General features: G+C 49.2%; 1 protein-coding gene across 4 annotated transcripts in view; it reads right to left on the bottom strand.

Moving 5' to 3' along the window:
* NUP188 (nucleoporin 188) overlaps positions 1-27,454 on the bottom strand; it is a 1,828,090-nt gene that overhangs the window by 83,752 nt on the left and 1,716,884 nt on the right. For all 4 annotated transcript variants that reach the window (XM_069609202.1, XM_069609203.1, XM_069609201.1 and 1 more), the window contains 2 exons: positions 6,366-6,497; positions 6,124-6,194 (listed from right to left, as the gene is read on the bottom strand). In XM_069609202.1, the coding sequence (XP_069465303.1) occupies positions 6,124-6,194; positions 6,366-6,497 (203 nt within the window). The remainder of the gene's footprint in view (positions 1-6,123; positions 6,195-6,365; positions 6,498-27,454) is intronic.

Below are 27,454 nucleotides of genomic sequence, written 5' to 3'. Positions count from 1 at the left end.
CCTTCAACAAACAATTGAATCTTACCCTTCATTGCGTCCCAAAATTGGTCTTGCCCGTCATTTGGACAGTACACCGAGACGGGTTAGGATGAAATTACCTGACCCAAAATGACCGACCTCACCAAAAGACCTAAAACACACACCACGAAAAGGTCTAACTACCAAAAGTCCGAACTTTTTGTGGTGTGTGTTTAGGTCTTTAGGTGAGGTGGGTGAGGTTGGTAAAAAAAAAAGTCAAAAGCTGTGGGAGCTGCGGTGGTGTCCCCCGCAGCTCACCCGATCAAGAGTAAAAAAAAAAGACAAGAAAAAGGACCCTGTGGCGCCGGTTCCCGATCACAGAAGTGAAAGGGAAGCGGCGCCGCAGGGACACAGCACGTCAGAAGGAAAGGTAAGTAAGTAGGGGGATGTGGGGTGTGTTTGAGGTTGTTTTAAAATGGATGACTGCATGGGAAATGTATGAACATTTTTGTAATGCGTACATTTCCCATGCTGTCATTCCCGTCGCAGTGAATAACCTGCGGGAAAAATCACACAGATCCACTGAGACCAAGGGAATCGTATTGCCTTTAACTTCCCCCCTTGACCATTACGTACCGACCACAAGGATCTTTTGATTCCACCTTCAGGAAACCATTTTGCTTTCTAGCCACCACAACTGCCACGACTTTCTTTTTGGACAGATTGGAAGCATGAAAAACCTTCTCTATAGCTTTGGCTCTCAGGGTCGGTTCCTTCCCTCTCTGCCAGTGTGTCTACGGCAGAAACATGTCTAACTTCAATCGGTTAAATTGGCATATTGTTAGAGATCTCTTATTCGGGGAGTTTAAACCTCTAACATTCAGTGAACCCAATGCCATTATACAATCGGCCTTTGCCATTTAGGTCTGATCTAGCCACTGTTCCACTTCTTATTAGTACTGTCTGATATGTAAACTGGTGTCTTAGTATCCCAACCTTCTGTGGAATGGCCTTGCCTGAAATATTTCACGTGAGAACTCCCTTGTAACCAACCCCACCCCCAACTCCCCTCACCCCCGGCGTCTGGACTCCTAACAACATCCGGGACACTGTTGGGCCAAACCACCATTTGCTAACCCACTGTGGGACTTCTATCATCACATTGCCACCTCTGAGCCCCCTTCACTAAGCCCCCATCCTTTATCGTTAACACGGCATAGACTCTCCATAAACACAGGAGAAACAGCGCAGGTAGGAGAACCAGTCAATCATGTGAGGATTGAGAGGCCCCACAGCACTTCCAAAACTGATGCGATCTTGCTTGTCTCCTAATGTTTGGAAAGTACATCGGTTCCCTCGCAAGAGCTGCCAAAGTTCACCCCGTCCCCTCAAGATTGTCGGGGGGGGGGAGGGGGTTGGATGCCGTATTCAGCTAGACCCCCGACCCACTCACGCCCCACCCCGAGGACGTCCACCGGAGCTGCCTCTCCAAGCAATTCCTATGTCTGTTGATGTCTTCTGTGACAAGGTTATATTTCTACCCCTCGAAGGCGAGAGAGTAGGGGAACCCCCATCTGTATCGCGCTCTCTTTGAGGTGAGCCATTTAGTTTGGGGGGGGGGTGCAGATTCTTCTTCGGGCTTGAGTAAAGGAGGATAGGTCTTGGAATATGGGAATTTGCGTGGCTCCCCAGATTACCATCATTGAAGACTTTTCTAATGGCATAGTTTATGGCTTTAATGATATCACCTTGCGTTTCTCCATCACTTTCAGGAAAACCAAAACATCAGGTTGTTCCGGCGTTCTCAGTTTTCAAAGTCATACATTTTCAAGGCACACTGCTCTTCCCTCCTTCCCAATTCTGAGATTCTCATATCAATTTGAGTCTCTAATATGTCGATCGAGGTTTGATTTGCCTCAAGTCCCTGGATTCTGTCGTCCACATTGTATACTTTCTTGTCAAGCCCATCGAGCCTACTGCCAATGTCCGATCTGAAGCCCCTTATTTCCTCCAGCAGCAGTGCCATGTCCTTCCTCATAGATTGGGAGTCCTCCATGACTGGTGTCGTTAAGGCGGGCATAGTCACGTAGGGTTGCGGAGGTCCTGCTTTGTAATGGTATTTCTGGAGCGAAGATGTCCAACTCATTCGTTTAGGGCCCCCCGGGGAAGACAGCAAATTCAAGGTGGCTTCTAATGCTTGACCCCACAAGCCTACTGCCCCTGTTGAGCACTCCACTGCTGGGCGGTTAAATCAGCTATAGGCTCGAGGACACTGTGTCCCTGTGGAGGGATGCTGCTCTTTCTTTGGGGAAAGGGGCACAGGGCCTTCCAGGTGATGAGATCAGGCCTGTTGTACTTGTGCTTGTGTAGGGGGAGAGGGGCCACAGGGGGCGACCTTCAAAGAGTACTCTCCCCAGACTGGTTATCCCCCAAAACTTAATGGTGATCGGTCAAATGGCTGCAGGTAAAAGTGAAAAATAGTGGTAAGAGGAGGCTGCGGCCCAGCCTACACTGGGTCTTGGGTTGTATGTGAGACCTCCAGCCTCCCTTGAGTGCAGAGGTGGGAAGTGCCCCGGTGGGAAATACTAGCCCAGAGAGACGACCAAGGCTTGCCCGGGTCCTGCTGTGGAAACCCTCCAAGGGGTCCTCCGATGAAGCGGCCCTCCTCCTCTAGTGACCAGTTGAGAGCAGGTGGGGGCCTTGAAGAACACTGCAATTCTCCTCCAGCGGGCGGGGGACCGATCCTCCCTTTGCCGTGCTTCCCCGTTGATGTCATGACCCTTGCCCCTGGCCCTCACTGGCAAGTCAGCCTTCCAGTAAGGGCCAGGTCAAAGGCCTTAAAACCTCATCCAAGACTCTCTTGGAGTCAGTCCTGGCGCCAGGCTCATAACCATCATAAAGACCAAACATTAGAATGGGACTATTTACTTGGGATTATTTAACTTGGGGGGGAGGGAGGGGTTCAGCCAACATGGAGGCACACACATAGTTCAGTTACAAGGAACTGAGCTATGCGGTCTAGTCTTTTAGGTGTGGCAGGCCTGGGACTACTTTAACTGGACTACTTTACCTGAGACTATTTAAACCGCACCCAAACAGCAGAACATGCTTTGCGTTATTCTGCTGTGGGCAGAGTAACGCTCACCATGTCCAGTTCTTGGATGCCAGCTTACCTGAAACCAAGGACCTGCAGAGAGAGAAAGAACACTACAAAACTTTCCCGGAACAGTATCCTGTCTTCAATCCATCGCCGACTTCAGTTCCACTCACCTGGCGTTTACTCCCGTTTCCTCCCGAATGAAGAAAGCCACACAATTCTTACCTGGTTAGTCATCTCCTGTCAGTATCATTGCTGGAACATTACGGCGCTCGGCGAGGAACATCGCAACCTGCAAGGAGAGAAAATACACAGGTTAGCAATATAAAAGGCAAAACAGCGCCGCGCATCACTCACCGGACAGCATCGCGCACACCGCGCTTTCGCCTACCGGCCCATGCTCATCTTCAAACTGCATGACAACACCAAAATACCTTTCCATACCTAAAAGGAAAGAAGCAAGACATTATTATTCGAACTAAGAGGAACATAAGAACTGCATATAAAGACTGTAAAGCAGCAAACCTACGGAGTCGCAGCAGGACTGGATTCCCACAGGGAGGCTTGCACCAGTGAAGTAACTTGGTCGCTGCTCCCCCCCAGCCCCCCCCACAACTACGCGCCCCTGCCACGAGGAGCAGGACGGAGAATCCAGCTTTTACAATATTAAGGTGAGGAGAGGGCCCAGGGGGGAGGAAGGCGTTGAGGCCAAGGGAGGTGGGAAAAAAAAGACAATCTGGTATTGAATCCAGCTCTCCTATATTGCAGACCCATCTTTAACCAGAGGCCTTACCAAGGGACCGGGAGAGGGTTTGAGAGTGCAAATCATCCAACCAGGGCTGGGTGGCGGCCCCGTGGATACCAGGTGAGCGTAACAGTTGGTCTGTTAGCCTGTCTCTCATGAGCCATGGGCCCTCACCCCAGGGCTAATGGCCCCAAGAGTCTCCCCACCCCAGGCTGGGAAGGCCCGGGGGCCACACTTGTTTGGTCATCTCAAACAGCACCTTTTCTCGCTCTGCCCTACCCCCAAGGACGGAGGCGCACCATCACAGCTGTGCTCTGGGCAAAGGAAGGAGGGGGGGGGGGGCAAGATCGCTCCCCGTCTGTTCCACATGCCTCACCTCCTACTCCGGCGATCCGGGGACACCTCACTCTTCCGTCAGGAACTGCCAGTCCCAAGGTCTCTGCCCGGGGGTTCCAAGGCTGTCAACCTCCCGCCACAGCTCTCCTCCACATAGGGCCCTCGTTGGGTTCTGGGCTCAGGACTCTGCTGTGTGGAGCCAGGGGGCAGGGCTTTCTCCGGGTCGACTGTCGCGGGCCGTATCTCAGCTCCCCTCAGGCCCTGGAGCTCTGGAAAAGTGTCTGGGGAGACACCGTAGTGTGGCACACCTGGAGGGTGGGCAGGGACAATTCAGACTGTGAACGGGGGCTCTAGTACCAAAATGGCCCTGTGGGTGAGGAGCAGCAGAGAGCAGTTACTTCATCTCTACGCCCCCTGGTGGCCAATGCCCATCTGCTCTTCTTTGAGGGAGTTTTGGTTCCAACACAGACATTAAGATTAGCTGCAGCGGTCCTTCTTTCATCCAAGATTCGAGCTGGAAGCAAGTCCAAGTCCATCAATGGTAAAGATCTGCACCATTAAAACAGCCAGCGGTTGCCCAATTAGGGACAAGTACTGGTTTCACATCCACACTGATAGCAGACTTTCTGGCACCACAGATGTGGACTGGGTCTAGACAGACCCAGCCCCCTTCTTGGGCCACACACAAAGGGTAGTTTGCCCACGAAAGCAGCAGCTTTACCGGGCAAGTGCATGACCTTAGAAGGACTTTCCTGAGTGCAGGAAGAAGGTCCATCTACAATATAAACAAAGAACAAGCAAAACTTGTGTCAAAGCCATTTTAGGGCAGTAGCCACGTTTACATACAAGTTAAACACGAATGTACACACCAAAAATAATTCTAAAATGGTACAAATGTAACTGTTTCCACCGGCTTGTCTATAGGCACATTTAAAAGTAAGCAAAAATCTTCCGAGTAAAGGTTAGGGCGATACAAAAGTATCACCATTATACTGCATTGTAAAGATGCTGTGTGCAATGCTAAAAATACAAGAATTCCAAGGGAAACAATGTTTCCCAGTACTGATAGAATGAAGGACTTATTAGCAAAATGCAAGGGAAGTGACGTGAAGCAGAAGGCTTTACTTCCCTTCAAAAAGTCAGGACAGGACAGGGTCAAAAACAGAGCAAAAAGAAAGATGTTCCATAGCAAACTATGGAGGGAAAGTTGCAAAAACAAAACAGCCTCCTAAAATCAACTCCCAGTGCTGATTCATGGACGTGCCTTGAAGTCGGGCAGAGCAGCAAGGCATCCCCAGCGGCTAAAATAGTTTCTCAAAAGAACTGGCTTGGGAAGATATGTATATACAAGATGAGGAATCTATGGGAGGTAGCCATGAGTTGGAAGTAAATTGAGGAACATGTTTTGTAAAATGCTAATCGAGAATACGATTAAGTGAAAAACCAAGTTGCAGATGAGTGGCGATGACCCTAGAGCAGCGGTCTTCAAAGATTTTTACACTGAGCTCTCCCCCACACCAGTACAAATATTGTTTCAACCTGCACCCCACCGCCCAACCTCCCTGGCCCTCTTTCAAGCGATAACTGCTCATATTTCCTATTGAAGGCATCAGGGGATCCAGCCCCGGCATTTGAAGAACACTGCCCCTCAGTCAGGTTAATGCAACCTCAAACTATTTGAACCCATGAGTGGAAGCACAATGTAAAACAACAATTTGGTACTTAGCTCCCGGAGAAAATTGTGTTTTTGATTGTCCAGAAAGAAGATTGTGTTGTACATTGTATGCACTTCAAAATATTTTTTTATGTGATGAAGCTAAATAAAGGACTGTTGTACCCATATTACAACTTGTGGTGAAGATGGTGATTGTGAGATAACCTTTCTCACACACAGGAGAGGTTCACAGCTGGATTTCATGTGTTTGAAAGCGATCAAGAAAGACAAAAAAAAGGGCACCAACAGTGCATTGCATGGGCACAAACTCACTTCAGCGTCTTATTTTCCTCAGCTGATGAGAAGAGTCCCTGCGCTCGGGAAGGGGTTTCCTTTTTATCCACCTGCAGATATGCAAGAATATGTCAGTACAAAGACACCCAGAAGAATAGACCAAAGCTACGTTAAATAACATTCAATCACTTAGTATGGCCCCCACCCAGTACTACACTTCCTGCTCCCTCACTGAGCCCTAGCTACAGTCAGATTTATTCCATTGGAATTTCCTTACATACCTCTCCTAGCATGCTCAGCACCACGTTGACAGTAGCCAGGAGGGTCCCAAACGTGGGTGCGACGTCTGAATCGAAAGCCGGAGTAGTGAAGCTCAGAGCAAAAAGAACACTGTACTCAGCAAGATCCAATGACTGAAAGACAGGACACAGAACAGGTTGTGAGAAGCATTCTATTTTAGCTTGAGGATCCTCGTTAGAGATCCTTTCCATTAGATCACAACATCATTTATGTGAGATTTCCATCATACTCAAATGCCTGAATGGGTGAAGACCACTTTGGGTTATCATGTAATTTTAGTCTGATAGTGTAACATTTGAATGGCAAGATCTTTCTTGAACAGCGTTGTTAAGATGTATTTCTAAAATATGCCCGTGAGGGATGAACTTTGGAATTTTAGGAGCCCCCCTATTTATGGTAAAGAGGGGAACACAGAGGATAGCCAAAACTCAATCAAGGTAGAGAAGAGCAGTCAAGGCTTAGTCTCAGAAAATTAGTGGTCTAGGGCAACAAGGAGTCCACGCAGAACAGGCCTTTATGAACACACTTGGAAGAATTTTGGGGATGACAAACTATGGACCAGTTGGGCGCTGGTAAGATAGGGTGGTCCAGTGGTCGCTGTTAGGCGAGTTGGTCAGATATATGGTCAAGTCAGGTTTTTGTCATCATTTGAGTTGTTTATTTCTTGGTTAATAAGCACCAATGAGAAACATCATTGTAGAAATGAATGACAGTTTTTGACATGTTGATTCGTTACACAGCCGACGCGCGTTTCAACCAAAGTCTTTTTCAAGGCTGTGATTTGTGAATTGATTTGATGGTGATTCAATACACCCAGTGAAGTGACATTTTAAAGCCCATTTGTATTGAGGATATTTGTATTCCATACATTATGCATACATTAATAGGTAGTTTCAAACATGAAAAATGAAAACACATTGTGACAACCGGAGAAGGTAGTTTAGAATGTTGGTGAGCGTGAGTGGTGGTGACAAGGTGGATTACAGGGCAAAACGATATGACCATTAATAGTTATATTTAGGCATAATGAGACGCATATTTGCAGTAAGATTAGAGAGAGTAGGAGACGATGTACCAAGGTAGAGGAAGAAAAAACAAGAGAGTAGGTTAGTTAGTTGAGAGGGCTAAGAGAATTAAGTAGTAGCCTCGTAGGAGAAAACTAAAGTGTCTTACCCAATTGAGTTAGGGGGTGAGCTTCGAGATACTGGAGGCTGGTCCTCCCAGGTATGGGTGCCAGGATGGCTGGATAGCCGTTCTGAAAGGTAGATAGACAGGGTTGTTGGAAGGGATGGGACCCATGGACTGTTGGCAGATAAGTGAGGCCGTGGTGTGTCATGATAAGGCCGTTTGAGGAGTGTCTGGCAGACAACCGTCTTTAGCGATGCGGTTTTGGTAAGCCAGTGGGCTGGCCAGTGCCAGGAATGGCGTGTGGTTAATGTCTGCTCACGTGAGGCGGCTGTGGTTGTGGGTGCCCGGGATGCTCGTGATAGCCAAGAATGGTTAGGGGCGAGGGCGTCTTAGTTAAAGGAGGTAATTGCGGATTGGGGGGAGAGTAGTCGGCCCTGTGCTGTGTGTTAGATCCAACAGGAAGGGAGGATGGGGCAAACAAGGTTGTCCGCTGGGAGCTCCCAGGTATGCTGCTAATGTGGATTCTGAGGCAAGAACCTTGCTTCAGGACAGGGTGGTGAGGGTGCACACCGGTAACCGGCGAGGGACAGTGCCCAGTATGGCGTTGCAAGTGGAGTGGTTGGTGCGTGCGGTTGCGATTCAGCATGACTATCTGGTGATCTAGCGACACAGTTGATGCTAGGTAGTGGCATAGGCAGGTGGTCGAGGGGTTGGAAAAAGGTCTAGTGGACGTGCGTCTAAGGCGCAGGCTTACCTTGAGCCGGGTCCGGCGGTATGATGCTGTGCGAGCATTCTCTGGAAGACCGTGTGCTAGTGAACTGCGCGGCTTCCGGGAATTATAGAAGGAGCGTGTTGAATGGTTGGATCATCAAGCAGTGTGATTCGGCCGTAGGGACCGACCCGCGAGTTGGTTGCTGAACCGATTCGCGTCACGGTGGTGGATGGAGCAATGACCATGGGTTGCTTGGGACGGATAGAGTCCAGTGAAACAGACGGGTAGTCTGATTGGGTAGCATGAGGGGGGGGGGGATCCCCGATGTTAGGTTGCAGCAAGGTTCATTCAGACATTGTTAAGAGGGATATTCACTGGAGGATACCTGGCTTCCCTTGCGACAGATCAGTTGGGGTGACTTTAAATCCTCGACTTTCTAACCTGGGTTAGCCTGGGACCTGTTAACTAACTTTTCGTGACTTGATCTCAATCTTTTGTGAACTTTCTACAAAGACACTTTGGGTATAACCCCACTGTGTGATCCTGGACACATTTCGCTTGCTCTCTCTAAGAGTGGGCCTGGCATTTGAACTTCCTTGCTCTCCAGTAGACTTTGCCTAACCTGCCTCACTGTGGTTCTTTGAAAAGTATTGAAATTTGTGTGCTTTCATAACTCTGTCTTTTTCCCTCCCTTTTTAATAACTTATTAGAGTGCCATCTTATGCTTAGCGCTCACCTCTGTCTGAAAATAAGTGGTGTTTCTCATTAAGACTTGTCTAATAAGTAATTAGGGTTGTATATATATATAATAGTGACTGTGTGTTGAATTTACTTACCTCTTTGTGCTAGTGTAATTTACAAGTGTGTCTTTAAATAAATAATTATATACTTTTACACCAAAGCTCTGGTCAGTGTTTGCTTGTGCTACTGTATCTCTGTACCTATTGTGTATACTGCCTAACGCTTCTTGAGAGAAGTCTGACTGCTCAACCACAGCTACCAGGTAAATCTGGGTGGTACAGACTGCTACCAATTGGGTTTACTGCCAACCACCTGTAGTCCTAAATCTTTTGCAGTGGTCCCTAAGGGAACTGCACAGGTTTCTGCCTAACACTGGTGTACAGCGGTGGGATTTGTGTGGAGTATACATTTTAGTGTGCTTTTAGATACCTTAATGCAACTAACCACAAAGCTTAGCACTAAAGAAGTATTTTCTAAAACATGTCAACTATGGAAAGTTATAGTCAAGAGTCCCTTGCTACAAAAGCTGCTGATTGTTTAAGAGTTCTCTGTAAGCATAAGAATCTCCTGACTAAAGGCAAGAAAATGGAGCTAATAGAAAGGTTGTTAGCAAACCAAAGTCTGGATGGTGGTTCAGAGGAACCTACCACTCCAGCAACTGTAGATAACAGCAATGATATTGATATGAATGTTAGTATTGATAACTTTGAGTCAGAAGCAGAAGAGGAGGGGGAAGATGTTAGAGTTGTCTCCCCTGGGCCTCTACCTGCCCTGCCAGCTGTACCTACTGGACCTTTACCAGGTCCTACACTTAATCCTCAATATATGGAACTAGAAAAAATGAAGCTTGAATTAGAATTCAAACGAATTAGTGCTCAAACAGAACAACGGCACCAAGACCTAAGGCTCAGAGAAATGGAGCTCAACCATGAGCTAGAAATGAAAAAAATGTCTGTGGAAAGTGCTTCTCTCTCCGAATCCTCTAGGAGTTCCAGTCCCAAAAGACCCCGGATGCCTAAGGAGTTGGTGGGTATGTATGAACCTAAGTTGGATGTGTTGGATTGGTTGAGTTTGAGTATAATCATGGGCTCCAGAACATTACAAGAAATGAGTTATTTTCCTGGTTGTTCTCTAGGCTCCCCCCTGTTGCAACTGATGTGGTAATGGAGTTGGGGGAGGAGGATAAGAAGGATTATGAATGTGTGAAACTAGCTTTAATAGCTAGATTTGGGAAGACCCCTTCCCAGTACTTTAAGAGGTTTAGGACCCTCAAAAAGAATGATGGTACCCCTTGGGCTACCTGGGTGAGTGAGTGTTTGAAACACTTAGAGGGATGTATTAAGGGTTACAAGGTGGACACTTATGAGGGAATGATAAATCTTGTAATGTTGGAGTCAATTTATGATGCCTGCTCTCCTGAGCTCAGACAGCACTTGGCTAATTCAAAGGAATTAGATCATAGAAAGCTAGCTAAGGCTGCTGACTTGTGGGTTGCCAACAGGGCTACTCACAAGGATTCAGGGGTCACTCAGAAAAAGGATGAGGGAAAGCAGCCACCAAAAGGGAACCAAGAGATTTCTAATACCTCCCAACCCTAAGAGGGCCCCAAACAACAAAATAACCAGGATAAATCCCAGGTTAAACCACAACAGGCTAGTGTACCTTCTGGTCACAAACCAGAAGGAGGTCAGGCCAAGCCACCCTCCCAGAGAGCATTTGGAACATGCTATCTCTGTGGAGCAACTGACCACATCAAAGGAAATCCCAGATGTAAGGGTAAACCTACAGGGATCAGCATAGTCTCCTTAGCCTTCACTCCTGTGGAGGAAGTCCAAATGACTAGTGCTCACTTTGAAGTCTTTGCTGAAGAACCTTTGGGTTTTCAAGCAAGTGTAACAGTAGAGTCCATGGGTCTGGTTAGTGATCAGAATAGGAGTGTGTACAACTCCATACCAGAAAACTCTAAAGTTTATTATATGGACAGTGTTCTTGTCAATGGCCAGGATACTCCTGCCAGGCGAGACTCTGGGGCCAGCAGAACAGTAGTGGATGAAAGCGTTTTCAGGCCTGAGGATGTTGCTAAGGCACCCAAAGTTCCCACTAAGATGTCTGGAGGCCCTGCCCAAATGGTTCCAATTCTACCAGCCCTCATTCAGTGTAATGACATGACAGTGTTGATTCCTGTCAGTGTTCAGACTGAGGTGCCTGGGAGAGTCCTGTTGGGGAAAGATCTACGAACTCTAGGAGTAGTATCCAGTACCCCCAGGCCTCCCAGTATGGAGACCCAGAACCAAACCAAATTGGCTAGAGAGGCCACTTTAAGGAACCACTCTAAGCCTGTGGGAACCTCTACTGAGAACCCCACTACAAGCCCTGGTGTTGGTAAGTTGACCTCTGACCCAGGCAAATTCCAGGCTAAAATGTTAGGGAAATAGGCGCACCAACCAAGCTCCATCATTGTTCCCTCAGTTTTAGAGTCTGACACTCCCCCTGCTTCTGAGGAAGAGATAGCTAAACCTACTGGAACCCTAACTAGACCAAAGAGAACTGGTAATTCCCAGTGCTGGTGGAAAAACAGAAAAGAAAAGTCTAAGGCCAAAAACCTTCAGACTGTTGGACCTTCCACAGAAGACTCCAACCCAATTCCTAGTCTTAAGGGGAAAACTCCTAAAGTAGGTAAAAGTAGATATAAGAGGAAGGAGAAGCATGTACCTTGCTTATCTCCATCCCCTCCAACCAAGAGGCCTAACACCCAACCTTCTCCCAACAGAGGTTGTGAGGACCTCTGGAGGCCCTTCTAGACCTAAGGGAATCCTTTATAAGGACCCCTTGAAAAAGCCTAACACAGGTTCAGAAGTTGTACCAACTTGTGAGGGACTGGTCAACCAGATCCCCTATAACTTTAAAAAGACTGATGTTCCTCAAAGGGTTTGTAGGTCATATAGCTTATAAAGGAAAACCTTTGACTCTACCACTGAACATAAGTTAAGGTGTCTCCACCAAAATGCTGATGGTCTCTCTAGGGTGTTTGTAACCGACTAGAGGTATGAGATTTATCCAGGAGTGGATTAAATCCTCCTGTACCTTAGTCTGGGGGGGAGGGGGAGGGGCCGAGTGTTAGGTAGAATTCACTGTAAAGGCTAATTTCCCAAACCTAGTGAGTCCCCCAGCAGCTTTGCTGGATTTTTCGGGTTTCTTTTTTTCTCCTGCTAAGAGTGAGAATCTTTTCCTCCCACTCTTAGACATGATTTGAGGTGTTCCTTTGACTTTGTATGTGTTTTATGGGCTATGGGGTCCTTTACCCCATAGGGCTTCATGTGTTTTTGGTATGTGGGTTACACAGCACCCTCCGTGCCGTAACCCAGGGGTGTCATAGCCACCCCCCAAACATAGGCTCCATACCCTGGGGCTGACTACTGTCTCCCATGGCATGTAAAGTCACCATTGGCTTTACTAGTCTCAAATTGTGACCAGAACCAGTACAAACCATCGTATTGTGGACGTACTGGTCGGGCAATTCGATTGCCCCGGGGTCTGTTGTTCGAGGGGGCACTGTCCAGCCCCCCCCCGACCGAGTTTTGGCTGGTGGCAGTGGATACTACTTTTTATATTCGACTGCAAATATATTCTTATGGGACTTTACCATTGTTCGAGGCTACCACTTTTTAAAATAGCCTCGAACATACCGACGGTTTATTAAATTAATATAAATTCACCGGTTGGTATTTTTTGCCGAAACTTGGTTCCAAAAAGGCGTTTGTGTTCGCTTCTGTGACTCCAACCCAAGTCGAGCCCTTTGTTCCACTTTTTGGCGGGCTTCTCCACAGAAGCCTCCAAAAGTGGTGCCACCCTGTCTGGGTACCACAAGGGGCGTGGGAGGGGGTTTAGGCACCCTGGACTGAGTTGCCTCAGCAACTCAAGTCGCACTCTTGTGTGATTGGCCCAAGTGGTGAGCCGCCCGGCTCACCACTTAGCATGTTTGAGTGACAGCTAGGCTGAATGAATGGGGGTTTTCTGCATAAAAGCAGGGCTTTGGGGACTGGAACTTCAGAAGTCGCCACAGGACCTAAAGAATCCGAGGAGGGAGAAGCCGAGCCGACCTGCAACGACGACACCGCCGGTGGAACCCTGCTGAACCGTCTCACCACTTTTCCCGATGACAGAGGAGATCTCCAGTCCGGAGAGTCTTCTTCCTTTGACTGGTGGGGATAACCAGTTTGCCCGTCTTTTCGCCTTCCTGGACCATCTCGTGGCTGCCTTGCCCGTGCCTAGCACACCGGCAACCGGAATACCACGGTTTACCACTACCGCGAAGAAAAGGGTGGTACCTTGTAACCGGGAAACTCCGCGGCTGGTTTCTTCCCTGGCAGTGCAACGACCTTCAGCTTTCCTCCACGCCGAGACCTCCTCTTCCTCTGGACGAAACACCGACTTGCACCCGCTGCCAGGAACAACTGCCCACTTTCAGGTACTGTGTCCCGCCTGGCTTCCCATGCGACAGATCGTTCGGGGTGACGGTAAATCCTCGACTTTCTAACCTGGGTTAGCCTGGGACCTGTTAACTAACTTTTCCTGACTTGATCTCAATCTTTTGTGAACTTTCTACAAAGACTCTTTGGGTATAACCCCACTGTGTGATCTTGGACAAATTTTGCTTGCTCTCTCTAAGAGTGGGCCTGGCATTTGAACTTCCTTGCTCCCCAGTAGACTTTGCCTAACCTGCCTCACTGTGGTTCTTTGAAAAGTATTGAAATTTCTTATCTCTGCCTTTTTCCCTCCCTTTTTAATAACTTATTAGAGTGCCATCTTATGCTAAGCGCTCACCTCTTTCTGAAAATAAGTGGTGTTTCTCATTAAGACTCGTCTAATAAGTAATTAGGGTTGTATATATATAATAGTGACTGTGTGTTGAATTTACTTACCTCTTTGTGCTAGTGTAATTTACAAGTGTGTCTTTAAATAAATAATTATATACTTTTACACCAAAGTTCTGGTCAGTGTTTGCTTGTGCTACTGTATCTCTGTACCTATTGTGTATACTCTATATACTGCCTAACTCTTCTTGAGAGAAGTCTGACTGCTCAGCCACAGCTACCAGGTAAATCTGGGTGGTACAGACTGCTACCAATTGGGTTTACTGCCAACCACCTGTAGTCCTAAATCTTTTGCAGTGGTCCCTAAGGGAACTGCACAGGTTTCTGCCTAATAGAGAGCCACCTGGATATGGAAGCCTTAGACTGGACCTTCCCGTGTCCCACAGGTCCAAAACGGACAAAGCAGAGACATTTTTCCCAAAGTTTTTAGTGCGTGCCACGTAGAACTTGAGGGCACGAACAACATCCAGAGAATGCAACGCCCTTTCAGCAGGCGTAGAAGGGTTTGCGAAGAACACTGGCACAGAACCAAAGAATGCTGAGGTGAAAGTCTGATGGAACCTTTGGCATGAAGGTCGGATGAGTCCGCAGCACCACCTTGGTAGCGTGGAAGGACAACTACAGCAGCTTGCAGGAGAGCGCCTGAATCTCCCTGAAGCTTCTGGCTGGGATGATCACCACTAGGCAAGCAGTCTTCAACGATAGAAATTTAAAAGGGGCACAATGCATTGGTTCAAACGAAGGGCCCATACTTTTAGACAGGACCACGTTCAGTTACCAGGCCGGAGCAGGAGCTTTCAGCAGAAAAGTCTTGAACAGACCCATGAGGAACTCTTTAATGAGCCTGTGTGACCAAAGCAAGAGCTTGCATGGCACTTGCGTGTACTGGGATATGACAGTCAGATGAACCTTGATGGAGGTGTGAGGCAGGCTAGCCTTAACCAGCAAGAGCAGATACGGGAGAAGCTGCAGAGCCGATATCTACAGCGGCGTGATCTCACGCACCCTGCACCACACTGTGAAGCGCTTCCTTTTGTGCCTGTAGCAATACAACGTAGCCTGGTACGGAGGAATCTGGAAAGTAGCTCATTGAGGGAAATGTGGTGAACCGACCACCACTTGACAGAATGCCTTTTTGAGGATGATCTTGTCTGTCCGTGTGCCTGTGACCGGCTGCGACTTGGTATCTAGAAATTCCTGGTTGGGCCACATCTGGAGCCTGCAAAAGGGAACCAGATGGATGGAGGAGGACATCATGCTCAACAGAGATTTGATGGACAGGACTGTGATGAGCGTGGTCGACAGCCGCTGAATGTTCCCTGAAATGGCTTTCATCCTCTCCTCGGAGGGGGGGGGGTCGCCTGACATCAGATTGTGTTGAGCCGGGCACCCAGGAACAGTGCGTTCTGAGATGGCACCACGCAGGGCTTCGGACAATTGATGGAGAATCCGAGCGAAGTCAGAAGGTGTATTGTCTCTGCCGTTTGCTGGGCTGCCAGTGCGTGGGAGCAGGACCAGATGAGCCAATCGTCCAGGAAAACAGACGTGGATTCCTTTGCAGTGTAGATCCGCTGCTACAGTGGCCAAGCGTCTGGTGACTACCCTATGAGCCAATTTCAGGCCAAAGGGAAGGGCTTTGAATTGGATTTATTTTTTAAAAAAAATTATAACGCGCCTAATGCCATACCCGAGTTTACTAAGCACGGATCCGGGATTTGAAAATCTGTTGCTCTGCGTGGTCTTGCTTCCAAGACCAGCATATTGCCCCTGTGCTATCCTCCGTTCACAAATTGGTAATGCGGCTCCTCAATGTCAAAATTCAGGAACTTTTGGTGTTTACGATGAACAAGGAGGTGGAAGTATGTGTCGCCCAGGTCAAGAAAAATGCCAGAAAACTCCCTTCCTCCAGCTGGTTGAGCACATCTTGCAAAGTGACCATCCTGAATTTTTGGGAGGACTTAGGCGTCGTAAGTCTAGGACCGGTCACCACTCTCCTGACTTCTTCCTTACCAGAAGGTATCTGGAGTACACTCCGGAGCCGCTGAGGGACCAGTTCTATTGCCCCATTCTGCAAAATGGCCTGTACATCCAGTAGCAGTTAGGGCCATGTGAAGTCCTTGACACGCAAGAGGAGGAATGCAAGGGCACCGGTCTTGAAATTCTAAAGCATGCCTCTGATGAATAACGTCCAACACCCATTTGTTCACGGTGATCTTTCGGTTCTATGTCATACTCCTGCATTTTAACGCCTGAACACAAAAAAGGCTGATTTTTTCCGGCCGTTTTTGTTTAAGCTTCATCACAGTGCCACCCTTCCCACCACCTCTCCCGCACACAATATTTAAGAGCAGTGGGAGGAAAAAGGACGAACCTACTATGCCCTGTGAGTATTCAGAACGTGCAAGTGTACCAAGGAAGAGGGGATAAGTGCTGGGGAGTCCAAGCTCATGGGTAATCCACAGCGTTACAATTCTTGAGTGCTACACAGCCAGAGCCACATTAGGTTTAAGTCGGAACCTCTGGCGATTGGGGGTGTGCCAATGCAAGTGCTGAGGGTAGACAGGAGCTGGGTTGATTGTTTGTAGGAGGTCAGGGGCTCCGAGGATGCATAAAGGCCCCAGACACCAATCACAGCAACTGTGGGATTAGCAGAGGAGAGTGTAAGGGAAGCAGGAGGTAAAAAGCAAAGTCTTAAGGAGTTTCTGGAATTTGTGGAAGTCCTGATGAAGGTGCAGAGGGAGGGGGAGGCTGTTCAATGGGAGGGAGGCAGCTGAGGAAAGCAAACAACCACCTACCCTCTGTTTAGCAAAATGCTTTACATACAAAGAGTTGGTGCCAGAGGAACGTAGTGGCCGAGTGGAAGAGTATTTAGTAGGATAAAGTTGAAGATAGTGTGGTCCCCGGGCCCAGAGAGCCTTGTAGATGATGCAGAGGGATTTCAATTTAATCCGTGCAGCAAACTGGAGCCAGTGAAGCCTTTTTAGGGCAGGAGAGATGTGGTCCCTTGGCTTAAGGCCAAGGCCAAGACTTGCTGCCCTATTCTGGATTAGCTGGAGGGGTCGCAAAGTGGAAGAAGGTAGATTCAGGAGGCTATTGCAATAGTCAAGCCTAGAAAGAACCAGGGCTCTGGTAACAATGAGCCGCTGGGGGCGGAAGTTAGAAAAGGGAGAATTCCTTTGAGAAGGAAGAACTGAAAGTGGGACTTCTTGGCAATGTCCTGGGTGTGAGAGAGTGAGAGTGTGAGAGAGAGGATGACTCCAAGGTTTATAGCTTCAGAAGGAGGAGCAAGGGGAGAGCCCAAGGAGGAAGACCAGAGTGAAGGGAAGAAGGAGGGAGCAGGGGTCCCGATTGGAAGGATCTCAGTTTTACAGGCATTGAGGCAGAGATTGTTGGAGGTGGACCAGGACTGGATGGTAGGTAGGCAGTCAGTCAGGGATGATAGAGGGTGCAAGAGGGTCAGAAGGAAGTTTGAAAAAGAGCTGTGTGTCGTCTGCATAACACTGGAAGTTGGAGAAGGAGGAGACGAGGCGTGCAAGCAGAGCAAGGTAGATGTTAAAGAGCCAAGGGGAGAGGATAGAACCCTGGGGGCCACCACATGAGGAGAAAGAAGTAGGAGAGGAGAAGGTGCCCAGGATGACTTGGGAAGAGTGGTCAGTAAGGAAGGATGTCAGCCAGTCCAGTGCCCGTTCTGAGATACCAAGGGTATCGTGGAACCTTTGTATGAGGATGGAATGGTTGACTGTGTCAAAGTCAGAGGAGAGATCGAGAAGGATGAGCACAGCTGGGGAGTTGGAGTACAGAAATGCGTGCTGTTCTTCATAGGTGTTCAGAAGAGCAGTTTCCACGCCTCTGGATGCTCGGAATCCAGATAGATGGTCGTAGAGACCACCAACAAGTTTGGTGTGTGAGTTGAGTTGGGGCAATGCCATCTTCTCCAGCAGTTTACCCGGGAAGCGGGGGGACGGAAATAGGGCGGTAGTTGACAGGGCAGGTAGGGTCTGCTGAAGGTTTTTTTTAAGGAGTGGGCGCAAGAGGGAGTGCTTAAGGGAGGAGAGGAAAGATCCAGTGTCAGAAGAGTGATTGCAGAAATCAGCGAGTGCATGGGCAAGAGAGCCAATGTTAACCTTGATGATCCTGGATGAGCAGGAGGAAATCTGTTTAGAAGAGACCTTCATGGAGCTGACAAATCTGGTAACTTCTTCAGGTGTGCCAGGGGTGGAGGAGAAGGAAAAAGAAGGAGGGTGGGGGCCAAAGGGGGGTGTGATGGGTTGTGAGGATGTGTAGCAAGGCTGATCAGGATGTCCTGAGTTTTGGTGACAAAGTGCGTGGCCTGTGAGTTGCAGAGGGCCTGGGAAGGAGGAGACTGGGCTTAGCTAGTTCACTGCAGATCTTGAAAAGTTCAGCCGTGTTGTTGAATGCACCTGAAACCCTTGTCTGTATGTGGGCTCTTTTCTTGGCACGGATGGAGTCTCTGTATTGCCTTTTGGAGCAGGTTGCAGCACAGTTTGTCAGAGGATGAGCCTGAGGTTTGCCACTTCCATTCTGCCGCCCTGCACTTTCATTTCAGGGCCGCAAGTTCGGAGTCGTACTAGAGGATTTACAGAGGATTCCCAGCCTGACGACAAGGAATATTCATGAGCATGTGAACCCATGCAAGACCCAATGCTGGAGAAGTTATACTTTGCTTTTATATTGATGCCCACATCTTATATATTCATTATTTGTCTGCATTATTTTACCAAGTTTGACCAAATTTGACCAAGTTCGGATCCCGGGACTCGTTCTTTGATCTGGAATGGCAGGTAACCCACGGGCGGGCACTTCTCTGCAGGCAGCGACACTGGACTTCCTCAGCCATGGAAAAGTGCACAGATGTCATGGTTGCAGTGCCACTTGAAGATTTTTTCGGTAGGTTGGAACTTGGCAAGCTCCGGGTGTCGAGCAAGCACTATGCCAGGATACCCCCTCTTTTGGGCGATACACAGCAGTCTGGCTTTCTTCTGGTCATGGACAGCCTCCAGACACAGGACCACGCTGGTTGACTTCTTGTGCACAAGATGTCCTGACACTTCTTCTGGACCCACACAGATACCTCTGCAGGACAGCAGGCATTCAGGACAGGCATCCAGGACACTTCGGGTGAATAACAGCAGTTGCACGATGTCCCGTGGTAGCTACAGGAAAAGGTTGCCTGTCCATAACCTCTCTTGATCATTCCTTGAATCCTTGAATCTACACAGCAGCTTTTGTATCATGTGAAGAATTGCAGCAGCAGAACCTCCTCCTTCAGCTGGATTCAGGATACACCTTCAGGAAAACGCTAAGCATCCGGCACAGAGTTAAGTGAGGGGTCTTCTGTTCTACACAAATCCCCCCACTTACTCAGGCTGAGCTAGGGGCAGTCAGCCAATCGCAGATTATGGCATTCATCATGCAGCACCCAATGAGTCTCAAAGGCATTCAGGCCAGTCACCCAAAAACAGACACTCGAAACAGTGGATGTGTATTTGGGAAACTCCCAGTATCAACAGTGGTTGCTTGGATGGGGGATGGGTCGACAAATGGGGTGGGGTCCCACTCGCTGATCTGCCTTTCTTTGTCAACTCCGAATCCACAGGGGTAGGTGGGGGGTGTAGCAGGGTCTCTGCCACAAAGAGGCAATGGGGTCTGCAATGGCCACATTGAAGGGCATTGCTCTTTCCAGCGACGGGCCTCTATCTAGAATATCAGTGAGTTTGTAGGCTCACAGGCTTTGCTGGGGCGCACAGTCCAAGGGCCTCCACCACTCTATCCACCGTTTTTCAGTACTGGCCATTTGCATGGCCATAAAGCTGGGCTTGCTGTGTGTCAAGGTCGGGCAAAGTGTCTAGCCGCTGGCGTCCTACAGACCCTCTGCTAAAGCCATGAGGTTGCTGAAAAATCACAGCCGTCTGACCGTTCGGGCTCGAAATCTAGAGGCCCCTGCCGCCCATCATCATCGAAAACGGAGTAAATTGTTTAAGAACTAAGACCTCGACTCGAGCACAAATGACATGACTATATGCACTGATATAGACTTTGACGATGATTGAATTGAGAGTGACGGTGCTGACTGCGCCTTTGGCGGCATCGTCGGCTTTGTGACGCTGTCAACACTGGGCGTACCTGGGACTTCCTTGGCCTGTTTCATCAAGGTTTGTCCCATACCCGCAGTGGCCATTTTCATCATCTGGATAATTTGCTCCTCAAGGCTTCCCACTCAGCCCTGAACATACCCGAGCAAGCGTTAGACTTAACTCGTTCCTCCGAGGAGTAGAAGAAAGGCATGGTATCAACAATAAGACCGACACAAGTGACAACAGTTCAAGGGGGTTTCTTGAACTTCAACAAGGGTATGATAAACGCCCATCTAATCCTAAATGTACAGATGGGAGGAAGCAAAGACCATCAAAAAATAATAACAGTACTAGTGGTCTCTTGTAAAAAGAAAAAAAAGGGGCTATACAAAAAAAACCTATTGCCAAGCCTTACCTCTAAATACAAACAGCGTGGTGGGATAATGTTACAAAAAGAAAGTAGTGTTCAAAATGATATGTCAGGATGATCAGGCCGTTGGTCTCACTGCCCCACGTTTTTAGCACTGGACAAGGCGGTTCACTCGAGCGTAGCACAGTGCTGACTTCTCTAGCACGAGGATAAAGTTCAATCATAACACTGGGACCTTCTGTGCCCAAGTCGCTTTACTCCTGAAAGTGTCTTCATTCAGAGGGCATGATGCAACCAAACAAAAAATGATGTTCTTGTCCTCTTTGGATTTCTACAAGTATTCACTTTAGGTGATTCACTATTCCCCCGGATCCCCTCTGGTCTCTTCAGCACAATGTTTGCAGGCTATTTCTTAAGGTTACCCCGGATCCTCTTCAGCCGGGCTCAGATCCCCTTTTCAAACACAATTAGTCTCCCTCAGCCGGCCTCGGACCAATTTCAATCAAGTATCAAAGACGTTCGAATGTGCACAGGGTTTAAGCTTGACCCGTTGCAGGACCACTTCGATTTTACAATTTGTTCTCTTTAACCCCTTAGGGTTTGGATACCTAACTGACATTCAAATGAGCATGCAAGTCGTCGCTTCAAAGTTCAGTCACTCATTTAGTTCATTATGTTCGCATTACACTTACCACATACACCTCACGCACTGTCCTCTTCAAATTCCTTCATACAATGTTGCTGCTTGCAACCTCGGGTTCCAGACAGCCCAGGTTGCTATCAGTCTCCCCAACTCACCGGCTGCTGCTTCCTCGTATGCTTTGCCTCGCTCTCATGCTCCACCTTTTATCCAGTTGGGGAAGTGTGATGGAAGTCAGGTGTGTGTAATGATCAGTAATTGCCTGACCATCGTGTTGGGACATGTCAGGTATACAGCTCAGGTGTTAGTCAGTTTCCCCTCACAGTGAGCTGTCTCTGATAATAAAGTGTTTGTGTCGTAAAAGGTCGGGGAGGGATTGGGGGGGGGTGAATCCCTAAATATACTTGGTAGGATGGGGTAAAGGTGTTATAGAGAAGGGGATACCCCATCTCACGGTCCAATTTCCTGCTTCCACTCCCTGAAGAACCCCATCCAGGTGATCCTTCCGCACTGGTCCACCCTCAGGAACTGGATCCAAAAGTGATGCCCGTGTCCTGGCCACCTGGATTACAGATCACCAGGGACTAGAGCGAGTCACCTTGAGGTTTAGGAGTCTGAGTCATGCCTGCGTCAATTGACAACAAGGTGAGGAAGACAATGAATGGCTCCTTGAGTGTGACCTCTCATTAGCCTTCTTATGGCGCCTGCCCTCTTTCTATGGGGTGGGGTTCTCGGGCCCTCCTGCTCCGACAATCTGGTAGTCTATCGAGCCAATGACTTCGATGGCGAGCGTCCCAATTTGAGCTTTGCTTCCCGCACTCGCAATGACTTCATCTTCTGACAAGACCCACAATCTGACGTTATCGGCACCAAGGCGGGCCGGTCAGAGATATTTTCAAGCTGCATCTATTGAAGCAGGCTGAAAACCAATGATCTGGAGGGTTGCCCAGAGCTGTGCCCGTGGTTATGATTTATTCAAAACCTTCCAGCCATCAACTTGGGAGTGGACATATCGGCAAGCGCGTTGAATTCACAATAAGAACTGTGGGTACGGGGCGTATTGACATAGTATATGTACAGCGACCAACATCACGCCCGGAATCAACTAGCACCACTTCGAGTCAAGGTGGATCGATGACCGAGTCGAGACACACTACGCCCCCTATTGAAAAGGTTTTCGAACAGCTGATGCTGGAAGGGATATCTATCTGATGAGGAATCTGCAGGAGAAAGCAATCCATTGAAACATACTTGCCCAAGGCATCTAGCCTCTTACTCTCCCTGTTAGGGAGGCCGAAGGTGCCTTGGCAAAGAGGTCTAGCATCTTCACGCAAAATTGTTCCCATTCCTCCGGAGTGAAGATTTGCGTCGTAAAGAGTACCTAAGCGGCCTTCTCTGGGATGTACCTGGAGCAGTGGCACTTTATTTTAGTAGAGGACGAAGAATGCCGGTGTGAGGTTCCGCTTGGGGAAAGGTAACTCTTGCAGTCCTGCTGCTGCTTCTTGTCCTTCTCCTTGAGCGGGTGCGACCTCTGTTCGGAACACCAGGTGACAGTGAACGAGACAGCATGACTTCACCCTTCGCCTTGTCAACGTGGGTGATGATCTTCACTGCCCGCGCATGGACTGGAATGACCCGCAGTCCTGGGTGTCGTGATCTTTGCCCAAGCAAATCGGGTGCAGATCCGACTTCTAGTAGCTTCAATCTCTGCATGGCTTGAAACTCAAGGCTGTCGCACAGTTGGGCATGGCGTCGAAGAAATTAAAAAAAAGCTCAACAAAAGTGTCCCTGAAGCCAACAGAATGCATGGAAAAAGTACTGAGGTTGCGGTGCCTCATTATGTACTTACCCCAACGTCATGTCCAACGCAGGGCTGTAGAGGTGTCGGACGTAGCCGATACGGAACCGCGCTGGGGGCCCTAGTGGCGGAAACATTTCAGAAGAACAGCTGTGCTGTTGATAGGGTATCGGATGAGGAATCCTTGGGAGGAAGGAATCCATTAGAAACTTCTGGACATGTGTTTTGATGACATGAACCTGTTCGGCACTATGGAAAGGGTTCAGACCTTGGCTTTTCTGTGCTTGCTGGGTCTTATGGTCGCTTGAATCCTTGTGCTGCCAGAAGCCCGGCTACTTACGAGGCCGCTACAGTGGCTTCTGAGTTCACAGTGGTCTTAGTTTCAGGACGGATATCTGACCATCTTCAGGTCGCAGCGAGCATGTCCAGGGACCTGCAATGGTGGTCCCTGAGAGACAACCTTCTGACAAACCACCTAAACCTTACAGTAAGCGGCCTCTGGTCCCCATCAGAGTGATAGAAATACATCCGTTTTCTGGAGTTGAGAGCGAGCAGGCTGGCCCTAGTTGCTTTCCTCCCCTCTGTGAGAGGTAAGACCGTGTTAGACTCGACAGACAACACGATATGCATGCATTACCTCAACAACAGGGTTGTGTGGGCTCCTTGTGTGAGTCTAGTACCACAACCGCAATCGCCATTCGCAGGGGGAAGTCTCTGCTGAGTTCGTCTGCTAGCAGATTGAGTTCCCCTGGTACGTGTTGTGACAGTAGGAACATGTTGTGTCTGAGAGCCCACTTCCATATATTCTGGGACAGCTTGGACAGTCCTGGAGAGTGGGTGCCCCCCTGCTTGTTGATGTAGTACATGGCTGTGGTGCTGTCTGTAAGGACCATCACTGTCTTCCCTTGTAGGTGTTCTTGGAAGGCTTTTAGTGCTTTGAACACCGCCAGTAGCTCCAGTAGGTTTATGTGCTTGGATGCTACGCTCGGAGTCCACACTCCGTGAGCAGTCTGATGGGATAGGTGAGCCCCCCATCGTGTGAGGGATGCGTCCGTGGTTAGAGTGGCCTCCACCGTGGGTGTGGCAAAGGGTTTCCCCATTATCAGGTTTTCCTTTGTCCACCACCGTAGCGAGAGAACCAAGGCCTGCGAGACCACCACTAGATCGTCCCATTGTCCGCTGGCCTGACACCACTGGCTGTTGAGCCACTCTTGCATTAGGCGCATGCGCAGGCGCACGTGAGGTACCAAATAAATACACAACGCCATCATTCCTAGCAAGCGCATCGCTTTGCGCACCGTCACCTCTCGACCTGCCACATATTGGGGGATCTGAAACAGCATGTTTTGGACCCTCGTTGGAGGGGAATACGAGGCCGTCCTTTGTTCGAATTAGAGCCCCTAGGAATTGTTTGACTTGGCTAGGGTCTAAGCTGGACTTCTTCTCGTTGATGGAGAAGCCCAGTTGGAACAAAAGGTCTACAGTCTTTTGGGTGTTTGAGAAGCATGTCTCGTAAGAATCCCCTGTTATGAGCCAGTCGTCGAGGTATACTGGGATGGATAATCTGCGCAGATGGGCCGCTGCAACTACCTTCGTGAATACCCTTGGTGCAGATGCTATGCCGAAGGGTAGCACTCTGAACTGGTAGTGTTTGCCCTCTATCATCAACCTGAGGTATTTTCTGTGCGCTGGCAACATTAAAATATGAAAGTATGCATCTTTCATATCCAGTGTTGTCATGTAATCTCCCTGTGATAGCAGTGGGAACACTTCCTGTAAGGTCACCATACGAAACATTTGGGGTTTGACAAACTTGTTCGCTGGGCGCAGATCTAATACAGGGCGCATGGTTAGATCCTTTTTGGGTACAAGGAAGTACACTGAATAAATACCTTCCATTACCTGAGATAGAGGCACGACCTCTATGGCTTCTTTTTCCAGCAGTTGGTCCACTTCTTGGAGAAGGATGGCGAGGTGTTCTGGTGTCATGCGGCGTCCCCTCGGGGTCTGTATGCTGGGGAACTGTTGAACTCTATACAGTCGCCACGGGCTATGGTGGAAAGTACCCAGCGGTGTTATTCCCTCCCATGCTGGAAGAAAGGATGTTAACCGGCCCCCAACCGGCGTTGCATGGGAGGGGACGCGAATCTTCGCGTCACTTGGTGGTGTTGGTGGCTTGGGAGCCTCTGGGGTGGAACCCCGCCCTCTCCCTTTGCCACGGCGTTGACCCCTCGGATTGTACTGGCCACTATTACCCTGGTAGTTGCTGGCAGAATACTACTGTTGTTGGTTTTGTTGCTGGCGTTGTCCACGAAAAAAGCGCTTATTACCAAATCCCCGCCTGTTAGGGGGTTTTGAAATTTGGTCTAAGGTCTTTATTGTGTCAAATTCTTTCTTCGTGTTCTCCAGCGCGTCATCCACTGCTCTCCCAAAGAGGTTGGACTCCTCTATGGGCTTATTAATAAGGGACGCTTGTGTTTCCGCCTTAAATCCGGAATTGCGAAGCCAGACGTGACGCTTCAGCAAAATTCCTTGTACCAAAGTGCGGCCAGCCGTCTCTGGTGCATCGAGGGTATTCTTGACGATGCTTTGGTTGACCAGAGAGCCCTCGTTAACTGTAGCCAGCAAACGAGTCCTTAGGGGTTCGGGAACTTCTTCGATGTCCTGTTTGAGCTTTGCCCATTGATCATCAGCGTAGCTTGCCAATAGGGTATTATTGGCAATTCTGGTAGAGAATGCTGCAGAGGTGGCGATTCTCTTGGCTAGGGCATACAGCTTCTTCCCCTCTTTATCTGGGGGTGCCTCGCTGGTAGATAGTGGGACTCCTGCCCTTTTCCTGGTGTTGGTCACAACCAGGGAGTCCAGGATTGAGTGACCCTTAATATATAATGGGTCTGATTGAGAGGGAGAAAACAGTTTCTCAATCCTCGGATTGACCCCTCTCACCAATGCAGGAGTGGAAAGAGAAGGGGTAATACGTCTCTTAACTGAGGCGAGGATGGGTATAATTTGGCTAGTGGGGGGGCTTTCCTTGATAATACTCTCCACAAAATCGGTGTCTGGGATGACTTCCCCAGTTTCAATTTCAAAATGTGCTGCTGCCTTCTTCAGCAGTGCATTGAAGGTGGGTTGATCATCGACAGGCGAAGGGTTCCTGACTGGTGTAGTTTCAGTAGACCTGATGACTATACTGCTACTGCCTGTGTCCGTCGACCTAGCTGGTGACTGCCAGGGATTTGGGTCGCCCTCGCCTGTGTCCTCCTGGAATCCCTCCTCACCTAGGTTAGTTTCCTCGTGAAAACCTTCCTCTTCTTGTTGGTCTTCAACATAGGTGAACTCATCTTCCTCCTGGAAGAAGGTGTCTTCCTCAGTGGGATTGTAAGAGTATATGTCCTCCTGTATGGGGTTATAAAACTTCTGGTATTTAGCCCTTGGACTCTCCAGGGGTGCCCTGTCTTCTGGGATGGACATGAACCTGTCTAGTTTATCCATACAGGTCTGGAACCTTTCAAAGGTCCACTGAGGTCGGCCAGGACGGTCTGGGAATGAAAAAGGAGTTTCTTCCTCCTGTAGTTGTCTGGTTCTGTCCCATAACGTCGAAGAAAGTGAGCCTTCACCTCCTGAGTAGCCTTCTCGCTGGCTAGGGCCTTCTGTCGGCGTCGGGAACTGGCCTGATCTGTTTTCCGGCACTTTCGGCGTATCTTTGGCCTTGTGCGCGGTTTTCGGCGTCTCACTCGCTGTACGTCTCTGGCCGTCCTTAGATGCTATGCGCGCAAGGCTTTCGGCGATCATTCTCTCTTCCGAGGGATCGGTCAACGTCGAACCTTTGCTCGTCGAGTCCTTGTTGGCAACGTGAGCGCTCTTACGATGCGTGTCGCCGGAGGTTTTGGTGTTAGCGCCCTTATTTTTAGAATGCCCAGTCGCCTGTCGCGGGGAGGGCTGACGACCCTTACGGTCGGCGGAAGACGCCGGTGGGCCCGGCGTCCCCGTTGGCGCTATGGCTGCCTTCGTCTTCGACTAATGCGTGCCGGGGGGTTTGTGCTTTGGTGTTTTTTTCCGTGTGCGTCCTTGTCACCAGGGTGTTCATCCCCATAAGCTGGGCGTGAGCCGGGCTTGTCGGGGCTGGGGACGGACGACGAGGAGCGTGAGCGCTCCTTTGAGAGGTCTACAGCCTCCGTTACGGGGGCCGTGTAGTCACTGTGCTCGTCACACTCGGCGGCGGCAGCAGCGGGCGAGGAGTCAGGCCTAGACATGGCATAGGCCGCCCACCTTTTGACCCTGCGGTTTTTTAGAGTTTTGGGCTTTAGTAATTTACAGGCCACACAGCCGTCCTCCTGGTGATCGAGGGGTAAGCAACGGTTGCACCGTTTGTGCTTATCCTTCCAGGTATATTTACCCTTGCAAAGCGGGCAAAACCTAAATGGCGTCCTCTCCACAGCTGAGGGCAAGAAGTGTGACTACGACCTCGAAAGAGAGGGAGGGGAAAGAGAAAGGCATTCTTAAAGAGAAGAAAGAAAGACCACAAAACCCCACTCTCCCTACTATGTATGGCCGGCGAGGCCAGGCCACGTGTTCGGCAGCGCCTAAGGATCCCCTCCGCTCGTCCTTCCGTCGAAGATCTTGTTCGGTGGAGAAACAGCTCTGCGTCGAGGGGGGGGGATCTACGTTATTGATATTAATGACAAACGACCAAAGGTCGAAGAAACTATTTT

Source organism: Ambystoma mexicanum, chromosome 8, assembly GCF_040938575.1.
Source record: "Ambystoma mexicanum isolate Mex_15411 chromosome 8, UKY_AmexF1_1, whole genome shotgun sequence".
In the NCBI taxonomy this organism is placed as follows: domain Eukaryota; kingdom Metazoa; phylum Chordata; class Amphibia; order Caudata; family Ambystomatidae; genus Ambystoma; species Ambystoma mexicanum.
Note: the sequence above shows the minus strand (reverse complement) of the source record. Positions and strands in the feature narration are given on the sequence as shown.